The 16,633-nt window shown below is 29.4% G+C and overlaps 1 protein-coding gene across 1 annotated transcript; it reads left to right on the top strand.

Moving 5' to 3' along the window:
• Positions 1-5,695: 5,695 nt before the first annotated feature.
• Positions 5,696-6,174, top strand: LOC18100168 (small polypeptide DEVIL 16). The gene has a single exon (XM_006381363.3). It carries the CDS (start codon positions 5,845-5,847, stop codon positions 6,013-6,015), a length of 171 nt encoding a protein of 56 aa, XP_006381425.1. The 5' UTR covers positions 5,696-5,844; the 3' UTR covers positions 6,016-6,174.
• The last annotated feature ends 10,459 nt before the right edge of the window (positions 6,175-16,633 follow it).

Genomic DNA, 16,633 nt, shown 5'->3' with positions numbered 1-16,633 from the left:
GTTTCTTATCAAGAGTCATAAATCTTTCATCCAAAATCAGAAGGTGAGAGATGCATGCTTTTATCTCCAAGTAAAAGAAAACCACTTAGACAAGTTTGTTACAATACCACCATCCCAAAACCATTAAAGGACCGAGGTTTCAACTATTAACATTTGTCTACAACTCTTCCACTTTGACCACTTTATGTTTGAATCCATCAAGAACCCTAGAAAAACCCTATAAATACCCCCTGAAAAATGAAAAAAAGAGAGAAAAAATATGGAGAAACACACTGTGAAAAGATCCTGATATGAAGGTTCAAGAGCCTAATATAAGGGTCTAATAAGCTTTGGAAGAAAAAAGATAGTGAAAAGGAAAGAAGAAAAAAAGAAGAAGCAAAACAACAGTTCATAGCCAGAAATCTTGGAGAAGGTATAACCATGTAAAAGTTCAAGGGTGGAGTCCATGTAGCTTTTCTATTCATTATTTCTTAATGTTTAAACCTCTTTTAATGTTGTTTAAGCTTATCTTGCTTTTTTTGGTTTGATTTTGGTGCTGGAATAATTCGATGTTTTTAGGAAAAGTTTTTTTTTTTGTTTTTGGTCTTTTTTTAAGCATGTTTTAGATTGCTTAAGCTTTTGTTATGATAGTTTGTTTTAGTTTTGGTCAATAATGTATTGGAGAGGCTTACATTAAATGCATGATTCTTAGTTTTTAATGCTTATTTGATTATGCGATTTTAGCCCAATAACATGTTGATGATGTATTTGAGATAGTTTTATTGGTATTTAAATCTGTTTTGTAATAAAACAATAAGTTGCTTTTGTTTGTGGGTTAAATATTTTGAAAGCATGTTGATCAATTTGATGTCTTTTAGTGCAAGTTCATAATTCATACAAGTATGCTTTGACATATAATAAGTTTGTAAAATTCCTTAAGGATTTGACCAATATTTCAATAACTCTAAAAATTTTAATTTCTGAAAATTAACGGTCAATATTCTGATATAAATGTTGGACTTACCGGTAGGTTGGATTTAAGTACCAGGAGTTGACTAAAAAAATGAATTATTTTGGATATTCAACAATTTTAATTGACATTATTTTTCATCACAATACACGAGTTGTGAAAAATACTTTTGCCTTTCAAGATAGGTGAACCCTATCAGGGCACTCACATGGATTCTTCCTGTAAGAATTTACCTTGGTATATGAGCCCATAATAAATTCAAAAAGATATTGCTTTATTACTTGAGTTGTTGATAGATGATGCTCATATTATCGATAGAAGATTATATGATAAGGATGAAATTTGTTGGAATTTATTAGGATATATACCTCACAATGAAGCTATTAAAAAAGATTACATTTAAGTTAAAGTTGCTAGAAGAGATATTTCTTAGACATACCTCTAAATGACCCCACATATAGAAAGTTGCACAAATATGCTAGAGCGTACCTCATGCATATGTTTGGTAACATGTTATTTATAGTCTGGCTAACGATACAATACTAGTCATATTTCAATTGTTATTGGAAGATTTTGAGCTGATTATGAGATATAGGTAGGGATGTGCAATGCTTGCCTATCTATATCATTAACCATGTCATTATTACATGGTTGGCTCGAAACAAATTAGGGGTTGTTCACTAACATTACAAGTATAATTATTTTAGATTTGTATAGGTCTAGGAGATTTCATCAAAATCCAACCCAAGTTAATCATTCTACCGCAACGAGTATGATATGCACTGCATTAGCCTCATTAGATGTGAATTATGAATATGCATTTTATTTGTTTCTGTAATATTATTTTTTGAATCAAATTGTTAAGGTACATGGATTCTATGTTTTAATTAGTTACATTCTGAGAGGATGCAGTACAAGTAGCTCCTCCATTTTGCAGTGAGGGTAGGGACATATAAAGATCAACGGTTTCAATACATTATTTTATGATAGTCGAGTTGCATTGTTTTGATAATGTTATAAGGTAGTTTGGATTGCATCAACATATATTACTTGATGTTGATACCAATAATCAATTGCATGATATTAGTCATTGAAAATGTATATAGATTTTTTCAATCAATGGCATGCGAAGAGGGTAAGAATCGATGAAGCCCTTGTTAGGCATTGCGTTCCAAACAGGGGTGACCAAATTTTGAAAAAAACGATTTTGCTTAAAATTATTTTTTTTAATGTTATCGAATCGTTTCGATATGCTGATATCAAATTTTTTTTTTTTAAAATTACTTTAATGTATTTTAGAGTAAAAATCATCTTGAAAAGCAACCGTTACTATACTCCAAGACATCCCCGAAGATCAATATCCAACCATTTCAGTTGATACCTACATGCATATCAGGCACTGCTTTGTCAAATAGCCATGGAAATGAATTTTGAGGTGTCTACTTATGCACTACGAGCCTTATGCACACAAATAAATGTCTTGTGTATGTATTATAAACTGATTTTTTATTAAGTAATACATGGCATTTCTTATACCGGAGGGGGAGTGAAAGAGTTGTTGCTGCAATTCATGACATAACCAATGGGGCTCTATGCACCTGCGCCACCATTCAGTTGGAAGACCGAGGAGCACACAATATTAGATAAGGACAAAGATGTGATTTCCATGATGTAGGACCATTAACAAGCACTTAGAAACAAATTTCTATCCATAAAAATGATTAGATGAAGTTAGATGTGATTAGATGATGTTATATTTTTAATGAATTTATTGAGTTGTATTTTCTTCAAATATAAGTTTGCATTTTATCTCGATTTTATAGGATAAACAAGTTAAAAAAAAAGAGTTCTAACGCAATCTACATTCTTTTGGTCGGTTACACTACTAGGGTTAGCAAAACATAAGCTATTGCACTACTCCCGATAGAACGACTCTTTAAAAAATTTATTAGGTTGGTTGCTAGAATTTCTGAAGTGTGCTAGTTCATCAAAATATTATAATAGTTGTGCTATGCTAGATTTTTTTTTTATAAAAAAACTTTGAACCTAAGTGTCATGAAAGTTTTCTATTAATTGTGCTAGTTCATGCTGAAATTTGAAAATAAAAATATTTTTTATTTAATGGTATATTTGAGATTATAATAACCTTATAGAAAAAACAATTATGAAAACCAATTCAAAATTAACCAAAAACTAAAGGAAGAAATTGCTAACAAAAAGCCAAAAAGGATTCAAAAAGAAAAAAAATTGGCAGATGGAATTTGAAAACAAAAAAACTATTTGGCATTGTTATTAAATCCGACTTAGTGGTTCAACCTTGAAACCTTTCAACCCGACTCCTTATCTAACCCGGGTTTAAAATTAATCTGCATGGAAGTTGCCCTTATATGACGCAATCGACTTTGAGTGTACAAAGGCAACCTGAATGACCTGTAAAAATATAATTTGGTTTTATAAAAAAAAATTCAAGATGACTTTTTTTTTAATATTGAGATGATAACATATTAAATTGACAACATATTAAATTGATCTGAGCTTCACAGCTTAACTCGTCAAACTCGCAACCCAGATCATAGATTGTATTGAGTTTAATATTATTTTTTTATTTAATGATACGATAACAAAAATAAACGCTTAAAAAATTGAGAACTGATAAAAAATATCAGGATATTTGTTTAATATTATGATAACCTCATATAAATATAAATGAAGCTAAAACAAATTATTTAATCAATTCAAAATCAATAAAATATTAAAGAATTAAATTGAAAGAAAAAAGCCAAAAAACATTCAATTGAAAGAAGATAAGATTAAAAATAAAAATAAAAAGGAAGAGGGGGATCTTCTTTACTATTCATATGAATAGTGAAGTAGGTGGGGGAAAACCCCAATTTTTCTTAGTATAATAGTTAATTTCTAAATAAATTAAAAACTTTATCTCATACAATTAGATCCAAAAAGAATTAAATCAAAAAGAGGTAAAGTCAATGGACTAATTTGTAAAAAACAATAATGAAACAAAATAGAGAAAGAAGCACCAAATCAAAAAGAAAAAATCCCAGGACCAATTTGTTTTTTTTTTTTTTAAGTGAGGTGCTTTACTGAAGCACAATCGCAGAATCCAAGTTTATTAGATGTGTAAGGTAATATATAAACATACACGAAAAAAAAAAAAAGCTTTCTTAGAAGCATTCTCATGTTTTGAATTGAATGAGTTTTATCAATTATTTGGTCATTGTATTTTAAAAACAAATTATTAGAGCTTTTTAATCATGGAAAAAAACCTACTCGACACTGATGGGGTACACCCCAATAAAATCATGGAAAATAATTTTTCTTGTAAAAAAATCTCAACTCAAGAGTTTAAATTGTTAGGTGAGGTTCTAGGATATAATTTATTATCTAACACACCCTCTCATGTGAAGGCCTTTTGGACTTGAAACTTGCATATGCCTATACTACCTTGTGTTATTAATTAGATTTTAATTAGAAGAGAGAATGAGTGTAGTGAGGTTCGAACTCGCGACTGTTTGGTCATCAAAGCTCTGATACTTTGTCTCACCCAAAATGTTAAGTTGTTAGATGAAGTTCCAATAATACTTTTATATTACTCTCCAACACACTCCCTTAAGTAAAAGCCCTATAAGTTTAAAATTTACACAGGCCCAAACTATCTTGTGCCATTAATTTTATCAAATAGAATAAAAATGGTGAAATTCAAACTTGTGACTACTTGGTCAATAAGACTATGATACCATGTAATCATTCCAATTCAAAAATTTAAGCTGTCAGATGAGGCTCTAAGTGTTGTGATAAATTAAAATGAAGAACATAAACGAAAAAAAAAAACTTTAGGCGTGTACAGACACTGTCCTTAAGGATATTACCTTAACACAAGGCTATCTTCCAGGAACTAACAAGTTTCTCCTCTAAAACGAGGGTTATAGAAACAACTAGATCAAGATCGAAAGAGAATACTAGCAAGCTTTGCAAACAGAGGAAAATACTACGGTTTTTTTAGCATACCTTGATTGTAAGAGTGCATGGTATATATAGGCTGCTAACATGTAATAGCTAAGCAGAAAATAAATTAGAGAATTAAAGAGTTGTTACGACAGTTCAAAAAATAAAAGAGCTATTAGAGAATTAAAGAGTTTTAGCTGTTAAAAAAGTTTTAAAATAAAAAAGTTGTTAGTATTTTATGATTGTTAGAAAATTAATTTCAAGTGTTTAAAAAATTATAATTTCAGTTTAAGGGTAAAAAATAAATTATTACCGGAGATAAAAGGTTCAGAAAATACAGGTGTTGCTTCGTACACAAGAGGAGCAATTAAAGGTTTTTCTCTTACTTGGCTCAACCTTATACGTGCGAGCTTACTATCTTTTCCTTGTTGGTTACTATCTCATATCAAAGTTCATTATATAAATACTAAATAAAAGTTTTATTTTTCTAATATAGGATATAAAACTCTATATATACTCTATGTTATAAGAATTAAGTTGTGTTTTTTTAATATGAAATAATTTTTTTTAAAATATTCTTCATTATACACGATGGTAAAAGTATTTTTAACAAGACGCAATGGGACCTAGGCGAACTTAATATTTTCAGGTGAAATGGCAGGAGCATTGGTCCATACCGTGCCTGATCATATGCTGCACCATCCTTCCTGACAGCCAGTGGGTTACCTTACAATTTACAATGGCTAGAGTCCATACCTAAAACAGAGAAGCCCAAAACAGATCGCATATAACCATATCACCTCCCCCAAATTCTCCCTTCCCTTCTATCTATAAATACAACAACCTCCCATCTCTGCCCTTTATATTTCATTTCCTTCTTCTTGTAGTATAGTCACACTCTTAGCTCAAGTGGCTAACTTGCATTATAGTTCATGGCAGGCAAGGAAAAGAGTGAGACTCAGCTGCATGGTTGTGAACCCTGCAGATCGTTTGGGCAGAAGTGCAGCCATTTGGTGAAGAAGCAGAGGGGCAAATTCTATATCGTCAGGCGTTGCATAGCCATGCTTATTTGCTGGCATGAGCGTGAGCGCGGCGAGCCTTGAAGTGTTGTCTCAAGAATCTTGAATTATATGTATCTATCTAGCTATAAGAGTGTAATTAATAGAACTACTTAATTTTATATGTTGCTATCATTATTTTGTAGTGTTCATAAACTCAGCTTCCTGTTATGAAATCTGGATCTATCCATCTGTTGAGTTAAATCTTAAATTACTCCATATATATTTCTTTTTTCTTTCCTTTTCTTCTCTGAAAATGCATGCTCCATCTATCGTAATTAACTTTCTATCGAGTTTATAGTGCTTAATTATTAGTTTTTCTGGAAACTGGCTGGTGTCAAATTATTAGTCTAGTTCACTAAATGGTTCCACGGTTAGCCTGATAATTTATAGTATAACTTTTTGTTCTTCGATTATTCTCTGTTCCAGTTTTATTGCTCTGTAAGGTGGATCAGAACACAATATATAGTGGAAGAGTGTAATAACCACTCTCTTGTTTATTGAGTCAAGAAAAATAGCTTCCCCCCCCCCACTTTCCTCACAAGTCTCCGATAGAAATAGACATCGGACTCGTCAGGTTTTCCCAGATTTGATTCTTTTTTATTTTTATTTTTTCTTGCTAACTGTTAACACAAAGGAGTTTTTTCCAAAAACAAATTATAAAGAAGAGGCTTCAACCTAAAATCTTGCAATAGGACGTAGCATGAAAGTGCCGAACTGAACTATATATTTGTTGGCAAAAGGGAGTTAGCCGTTCTCCTTTTTAATTTTTTTTTTTTTTTATATAGTGCAATTGAAGTCCTATAATCAGAAACATTCAGTTTACACTAATTAATAATTATTATGCCCTCCACCCTCTAAATTCTATGTGATTCTAATTCAGACGACTATTTACTATATATATATATATAGGCCTTATGTTAAGGGAACATCTATTAGACAAGAGCAAGCATCAATTTTCGATCCTCCAATTTGAAGGTTTGTTTTTTTTGTAGTGTTGTGTCCTGAAAACCCACAATGTTTTGCATTAATGTTTCTCTACAGGCAACAAAACATCAACGGTGGGGGTCGAACGGGAATGCTGTTCATACATCATGTCTTGACACTATTATTAAATTAATAATTTGGATTTCAGTTACTATTTATAGTTGCATTCCAATACAGAAAAACTGGATTCAAGCTTAGAATACGAAGTGATTATTTTTTTCTTAGGTTTTAAAAATATTTTTGAAACATGAAATGATATTGTTTTGATATTAAAAAAATAAAGTGAAAAATAAGAATTAAATAAATATTTTAAATTATAAACAGCTACATGTTGTAGGTACAGGATCAAAGGGCAAGAAAAGAACGTTGAAAACCAAGCACATCGCCTCTTGTCATGAGGAGATGCAATAATTGGGAGCTAATCGACAAGAGTTTGAAGTGAGAATTCGGACGTTAGAGAGGAGCTTCCATTTGTTATGCCTGAAAACAGTGAATCACAGTTCGAGTCAAGAAGTGATTAGTTAAGTGGCTCAGAAATCACATGCAACCCGTAAAGTGCACTTTTTGATGATATGACATGAAAACTATTGATTTAAACGTATCCCACCAAGGACAGGACACTCTGCTTGAATAAATGCTTGATTAATATTTTTGCTGATGTATATGTTTACTTAAATAAATCAATAAAATTTATAGATACATCAAAACACTCTATTTTGATATACATAAGAAACAAATTTTGATGTTTTTTCTACAAAAAAAAAAATAAAATCAAACAATACGTCGTCATCTGCTTACTTAAATTTTTTAATATCAAAGAAATAGTTAAAAAATTAAGCCAAGTTTTTTAATTTTATATAAAAAGTCATTTCAAAAATACAAAATAAAAAATATTTTATCATGTCAATAAACTAATTTTTCAACTAAATACATCCCTAAATCAGTTTAAAAATACAAAATCAAATTAGAAAAAAATCCCAACTTCAATATACTTTTTTCGATGAGATGGAAGTCTAAAAACATCTTAATAGGCCTCTTCTTATATAAGGAAACACGTTGACATTAAAATCAAGCTTTTATTGTTGAAATTGATCAACTAACAACTTTTTCTCTTCCTCTCTGTTTTCTAACGAGTTTCTTTCTCATCTCCTAAGCCCATGGACTAAAAATATATGAAATTTTAAACCAAAATTAAAATTTTGAAAGCAAAAGGGACTAAAGTAAAGGAGAAAGGAAAATAGGTGGATTGAAAAGTACTTTTTTACCAACTTTGATACTGTTTGACATTGTGGTAGCGATTGCTTTTCAAAGTGATTTTTACTTGGAAATGCATCAAAATAATTTTTTTTAAATTTTTGTTTAAATATATTTTTGAGATCAACACACCAAAACGATTCAAAAACACCAAAAAAAATAATTTTAAGCAAGAAAAAATCATATTTTTCAAAAGCGCGATACCACCGTAAAAACAAACATTACCTATGAGACTAGCAATGTGTTTTTTTCATGTTGTAATTACATTGCGGTCCTCTCTAATTTAATTTTATATTTCAACAATATTTTAAAACTTAATCTCGTGGAGTTAGGTAAAAAAAGGATGAAATTAAAACATAATGTTTAAAGATGAAAAAAAGGAGTTGTTTCACAACGATAGATGACGCATCGTATGCTTCCTTAGTTTCTGACCATTGGAGAGGAGGTTAGAAAATCAGAATAGGTTTTTTACTTAAAAGTTTATTTTTCAACCAATCTTCACCTATAAACATCTAATTAATAACCTTATCATGTCAATAAATCAATCTTTTAACTTAAAATACCTATAAATTAGTCCAAAAACACAAAATCAAACTAGAAAAAAAAATTCTTTCTCAACTTAATCTACTTTTTTGGTGAGATGAAGGCCTAAAAATATCTAAATTGATCTTCTCTCATCAAATGGAACCGGTTAGCATCAAGGTTGGCCTTTTTTGTTATCAAAATATAATCAACCGATAACTTTTTTTTTCCTCATTGTTTTCTGGTGAGTTTCTCTCTCATCTCTAAAAACTCAGGGACTGAAAAAGAACAAAATAAACTTTGAACCATAACTAAAATTCTACATGGATAGAATAAGAGAAGAAATAAAAAATAGGTGGGCCAAAAAACACTTGTTCACCAACTTTAAGAACAATCATGGTGCTTTTTCTATATTTTACATTGAGATCCTTTCCCTTTTAATTTTATTTTTCACAATTTAAAACCTAATCTCATAGAATTAGGTAACAAAAAGCTTAAATGAGAGAAAAAAAAATTAAATAATAAAATTGAAGGAAAAAAAATGTAAGGGAGTAAATTAAAAAAGAACTAAAGAATTAGAAAAAAAGAATTAAGTTGATTCAATGTTCATATAAACAATGATTCCAACCCAATTCTTAGTATAGTAGTTAATTTAAAACTTCATCAAGTCCACATCGTGAAATCTTTTATATAGTTTGCACATATATCTTAAATATGATTATTATAATTGATGTAAGATGTGAATTGAAAATCTTTTTCTAAAAAGAGATTCGAACACATTGGATGAATTTTTTTATAACAAAGATATGTATACTTTTAAATCTAATCATTCGATTTGACTAAAATTTTATCAAGACATTTTATAAGTTTAGAAGTTGTTGTTTGAATTTTTTATATTTATTTTTTGTTATTTTCATATTCTTTTCCTGTTTAGATTTCAAAATTTTAACATGATTTGGTTTTAACTAGCTATATTGGTTAAGCACCTATTTAAACAGCTTGTAAGTTATTTTTAGAATAGTTTTAAGAATTATTGAATTCCACAATATTTCAAAACAAAATTTTTCTTTAACTTTGTGTCTTTTGAATTTTGTTCAATTAACACTTATGATCACTAGACTACTTCAATTATTCAAATATCTTTTTTTATTAATATGGATGTCTGGGTCAGTTTGCGCGTACCTCGTTTAATCCCACGGGCTCTGGAGTTAACGACCATGTAAGCCTCCAGTGGCTTTGAGATTTATGAGACTTGAACTGGTAATCTCTAGAGAGCAAACTTATGACCTGACCAGTTAAGCTACACCTCTCAGGGTTATTATTAAGAGGTGCTTGATTTTACTATACATGCCGATATAACATTAATAAATATTTTTTAGTTATGAAATGATTTTTTATATTTGTATAGGGCCTATATCACCAAATAAATTGTTATACTAAGTCAAATTATCAAAAAAAAAAATGATATGTATGTGTGATACAGGCTCCAATATAGAAAGACATCAAACAATGAAAAGTACTTAATTGTCACATAATTAGCATGCATAATTAATATAGAGACTTGTAGCTTTTAGTTTTTTTAGCAATTAGGTGAAGGAAAATGCTAGGGGTACTTACATTTTTTTTTAAAAAAATTACTAAGTGATGTGGCATTTTTAATATTGAAAGGTTTTTAAATAATCGAATATAAAACTTATAATATTAATTTAGTGAAGTAATGGTAACTGTACATTCTATTAACTGATAAATCATCAATCATGTAATTCCACCTCATTTAATAAAACAATCTTAATAAAAAAAAAATCAAATATATGTGACCAAATTAGCAGTAAATTTAAAGATTTTACCTGGTTGATATTTAGCTGCCCCTTCTGCATGCCATATATATATATATATTTTTAGTGGACATCGATACTTTTCAAGTGCCCTCTACAGAAATTAATATATATATATATATATATATATATATAGCTGTCATTCACTCTCGGAGAGCTATACTTCATTATTCTAGCCAACTAGTCAATTTGGCTTGAAAGGCAAATATAAATGATCAGCCATGTTTCTAGCTAGTAGCTACAATCTTTTTTCACACTGTAAATTCTAAGGCATGAAAACAGATATTATCAATTTTCAGGAAGAATGAAGGTTTATATATAGTAAAAAAAAATATCAAGAGCAATCGTCAGTTTTTTTCTTCCTGTCCCCTGCATAGAAAGAGAGATCCCTGGATAGTATTTTTCCCAGGGAAGATTTCACACGCCTATTTTCGATGGTACAACCTCAATGTTCTGGAGAGTACATGAATTCAGACTTCATCGATCTTCAGCCATGATTCGTAGAGTAAAATCACATGACGATAATGTGACGGAAAACGCTAGCAATGTACGTGTTACCCATGGAAATAACATCACCAAAAAGACTTGACACATGGCTCGGCATTGTCATGGAGGTTTGAATCTAATCTCTAGATATTGACCTTGTGATTCAAGACTTGACATGGCACGGCATTGTCATGGAGGATTGTTTCTAAGATTGTTGAGCCATAAGTTGGTATATATGAGAATAATCTTAACATTTTTAAAAAGAAAACTGAGGTTTGAATCTTAGAAAAGTACTGCCTGTTAAAACAAACAAAAACAAAAAACAAAATATAAAAACTCCATTGAAGGAGAGAGATGGAATGGGTGAAGCTGTAGCAACAGAGAGGGTAGCATTAGCATATGAAAAGCGGGAAGATACGGGCGTTGGGGTACATGGAAGTGTCAGCAGCCGACAGCGAGAATCCTTATGAGAAGGAACGTGAGGGATGGGGACTGAGAGAGGAGCACAACCCCTTACACCTACAGTCTGACGCCCAGTGCCCCCTCGTGCGGCCCTCCCTGTATCGCCAGTCGACCCTCCACTTTTCTGTCTCTCAGTCGGGCCCCATCCCATCTATCTTTTGACCTAAATCGGGTCATTTTACCCTCCATATCGTGCTTCATTTGTTATTCTATGATCTCACACGTGACGTCCATGTATTGGTCAAATTCAATTTTCATGTAGTAAATTTGAAACGAGACAGGAGGGTTTTTTATGCTGGATTTTTTGATGTTTTTCTAGAATGTGACTGTTAGGAATATAATTATTAAGAATTAAATATCTGTATTTGGTTAAATTAAAGAGTTTAAGTAATATTTTTTTTATTATATTTGGTTTATATAAAGAATTGATGAGAAATTTAAGCAAGTTACTAGTGTACCCTTATAACTTAAAGCTTATAAGATCCAATAATAAATTCTACTTGATAAGAAATTAAAACTACCTGATAAGATGACAAATATATCAACAAATTATATAACATATATTAAGTAATTATAATTTTGATAATACAATGAGATTATTAAGATATATTTAGTTGTTTAAATAAAATTATCAAACTCAATTTTAAGTCAACTCAATATAAAATAATTAAATTAAAAATAAAAAAATTAAGTGACAAAAAAAATTAAAAAAAAACATTGGAAATAACTATTGCAACCCACAATGAATTATGTCTTTCTCCTTTGTTGTACTTTCATTATTTTTTATTATTTTCTTTATCTTATATTATCTAGCGTGTTTCGTGTTTATCATTTCATGGTTTATCAAGAGTTAATTTTGTAAAATTAAACTACAATTGTTAAATAAAAAGCAAAAGGACCCAATAAAAAGGATATATAAAAAAATACAAAGTTTGAAGGACAAAAAAAAAAAGATGCAAATAAAAAAAAATGAGGTGATCCATTGTGTTTCCAATGCCATTTTTTTTTTAAACCGTGGATGTTCGAGCTAGTTTACATGTATTTTGACTAATCCTCCGAAACTTTGATGTTAACAACAACGTAAATCTCTAGTGATCCTGAGATTTGTGACACTCGAACTGGCGATTTCTGAGGAATAAACTCAAGACCTGATTATTTAAGCTAATGTATTTAGTGCACAATGAAAACAAAAATGGAATCCAGTTTCAATCTCAATTTCTACATTTCAATTTCATAATTGAACCTCCTCATGTGCTATCTGATTTATGAGCTTTGTCGGTGAATTTTGAGTTACCTTGACGCCTAAATTATAAAAAAGATTCTTGCTGCAAGACACTGCACCGATAACAGGAATAATAGATGTTGAAGTTCTATTCATGGTAGCTAGTAGTTGGTTGTTGAAGTTTGACTTTAAATTGGACTTACAATTAAAGATATTACCTAAATACTCTAAACAACTAAAAACACTGGGGAATGCAAACGACCTAAATACTCTATTCATGGTACCTGAGATTGCAGTTTCAAACACTGGGGAATGCAAATATTTTCTAAATTGTGATAGATAATCGAGCTGGTTAACACGCAGGACCGGTCCAAGGTCACGAGTTCAAGCGGGCACAAATTTTTTTAGAATTATAGCAAACGACCTGTCATCAATCATGTTTTTTTTAAAACAAAATGGGGGCCAGACATGGCGTGCAAGCCTAACCTCTTGGCCTGCTATGCGCACGTGGGATGGCTCTTTGATGTCTTTTTATTAACTCTTTTTTCTTTGTTTTTTCACACTTTGAAGATTTTTTTTATTACATTCACTTACTTTTTAATTTTTATTTGAGATTTAATAAAGTATTATCCTTTTCAATTATTATGTATCTAAACTAAAAATAATAATACTAAAAACAAATTGTTCATGAAAATTCGATTGAAATTGGTTTTCTATTATTATAATATTTAAATTGATTTGAACATCATTTTATCATATTTATAATTGTTTTTAGCTTTCAATCACATAAAATATAAACATGTTATTTTAAGATTATTTGTTACCGTACTTTAACAATCATAAAATATTTTTTTAAATAGAAACAATGATTTCATTTGAAAATATTATGTTGGATATGTTAATACAAAAACTTATCTTGAAGGAAAAAAAAATCAAAACAAATATTTTTTTTCAGATTTAATGATAATGTAAAAAAATTTCTAAAGACCTATACATTTTTTTACTTATAAAAGGAATAATTGATAGCATAAGCAAAGTTTTATACTTCTCTAGTTTTCTTTTACCCCTCATGAGGGCTGAGTGTTGTATAGGATATCTCAATAAACTATTAAGACTAATGGGGTAAAAATAAAAAAATAAATCACTCGTACCGTTCTATAGTTTAATTGAAATTGTATTTGTCCATTAAGTTTGGAAAAATTATTATTTATATTTTAAAACATCCTCTTAAAAAAATTAATAAAATTTGTCTGGTTATTTATAAGATTATCATTATATTTTATTTAATAAAAAATACCCTTATATTAAATATTACAATTTCATCATCATATTAAAAAAAAAAACCTAGTTAGCACCCTTATCTTTTTCTTATCGTCCGAATCTGGGCATCCAAGCTTAACAATCCCCTAGAGAATTTGGATTTAGAAGAACTCAAATCATATTTTCGGCCATTGGATTGAAGGAAATGAATGACAATATGCTTGGCTGATGGGGATCGACAAAAGAAGCCTCTTCCATCATGAAAAGAAAAAAGTCCAGATCTCCAACAACTTCAATTTTTGTACTCGAATTCAACATCTCAGGAACACCATCATTGTTGCCATAAGAATTGCAACCCAATCATATATATGTGGTAAGGAGTTTATACTAAATATTTCAAATGCTAGCTAGATTAATTAGTTGCTAAAGACAAAAAAAGATATACATAATTTGTTTATAAACCAAATAGATCTTAATTAAGACAATATTTCTAAATGGAGATTTATAAATAAAAATATGCATGGATCAACCTGTAGAGTTTGTGGTACAAGCTAATAAAAATAGGGTATGTAAATTACAAAAAAAAAAAAAAACTTTATATGGTTTCAAAGAAGGACCTAAAGAATAACATGAAAATTTGATGCATGTTTACTTGATAATGAATGTGATAAATGCATATGTTATAGATTTTTCAATAATATTCATGTGATTAAATATGCTTTGATCTTTTAACTTTTAGTTCTAACAAGAATATTGTTGATAGTACTAAATTGTTGCTTCAAAGTTTTTGATATGAAAAATTTTGGTGAAGCAAATATAATTTTTCTTATAAGAATTTCTAGAACTTCTAATGGTTTTTTTTATTAATCAATCTCATTACATTGAAAATATCTTTAAAATATATAATTTGCGAATCTATAGGTACTATTTTTTGTTGTAATATGCATTTGCTTCCTATAAAAAATGATAATGGTGTTTTCTATATATAAAAAAGTATATATGCTAGTATTATTGGAAATCATAGGTATGCTATTGATTGTACAAAACCTGATATTGCCTTTTATTATTGGGGTTCTAGGAAGGTTTACTAGCAAACCAAATGCTCATAAGTGGAATATTGTTATATATAACTCATTTAATGAGATATATGAGAGGAACAATGCACTATAATATATTATATCAAAAGTATTTTATTGTACTTGAAGGGTATAATGATGCTGATTTGAACACTTTATCAGGTGATTCTTCATATATCACTAGCTATGTTTTTATTTTAGGTGGAGGAGTAATATGTTAGAAATGGAATAGAATAATCAATTACTGCTAAATCTACAATAGAGGTAGAGTTGATAGCTCTAGTCACAATCAGTGATGAAGCAAGGTTGGTTACGCGATCTTTTATATGAAATTTTTATATGGGAAAAACCAATATCACATTTCTTAATTTATTATGATAAAATTGTCTCTGTGTAATAATATTACAATGGTATATATATATATATTACCTATGAGAACATCTTATCTAATTGAGTAGAGATCTCAAAATCTTGGTTAAAAAAGAAGAACAAATTATAAGAGTAGTTGATTAAAATGCACTAATTTATTTTTATCCATATGTATAGTGCAAGTGCATGTATCCTAAGGTGAAATAAGGTTAAGTTTCTTTAATGAAACTTTAATTTAATGTGTTATATAGTTCTTTTGGATTGGATGTTTGATAGACACGTACGCCTATATAAACAAGGAAGTGGGGCCGTTTCTTTTGAGAATTAGATGAGTTCTTTAAATTGTTCGTGAAAGTCTAGATCAAGCACAATTAACGTCATAATGTGCCTAGATATGACCTCATTGCAGAGTACCTAGATATGTTGTGTGTGATACAATATTCATCTTCAATAATATATATATATATGGCTATTATTTTTGTATTAATAAACGGGGGCATTGTTATAATATTTTTATAAAAAAATAAAATTTATTAAGGAGTTGTTATAAGAAAATATAATGTTTTCTTGGTCTTTTTAATTGCATACAATTACTCAACTTTATATGCCATTTTAATTGCCATTTAATCGCATGCAGTTACAAAACATAATAATAATAATAAATAATGAGAGATTAGCTTTTAAAATGGTCATTAAATCCTTAATGGTTTAGAACTTAAATACTTGTAATTTCCTACATTTATATGTGTGTGTACAACAAAATATATATAAAAAATCTATCTTTTATTGGTTATAAAATTTTCCTCCTCCAATGAAAAGTTGTTTTCAGCTCCTTTGTGTATTTTTTTTCTTCCAATAAACTAAAGTCATATCATACAATTTCACTTTGTTGTTTCATTTGGGCAAAAGTTGTACTATTTTTTCTAGAGTTTTAAGTCTTGCAGGGAGTACAAGCTTGTTGACTAAGTTTGCGCAACACTCTCTTTATTCATTGCATAAATTTTTTTCATGTGAAAGATGTTTTTCATCTCAAGAAAGCAACTTAATTGTGCCTCAAGTCAAGTCAAGACATTTTAAAGTGCAGTTTTATGTTTGTTTGGTACAGAAATACAAAGTACTTTTAAAAAATATATTTCATTTAAAATATTATTTTATGTTTACATTTTAAAGTGCGGTGTTATGTTTGTTTA

The sequence above is a fragment of the Populus trichocarpa genome, chromosome 6, assembly GCF_000002775.5.
Source record: "Populus trichocarpa isolate Nisqually-1 chromosome 6, P.trichocarpa_v4.1, whole genome shotgun sequence".
NCBI classification, from domain to species: domain Eukaryota; kingdom Viridiplantae; phylum Streptophyta; class Magnoliopsida; order Malpighiales; family Salicaceae; genus Populus; species Populus trichocarpa.
The sequence above is the reverse complement of the archived record's forward strand: the minus strand, read 5'-3'. Positions and strand labels throughout refer to the sequence as shown.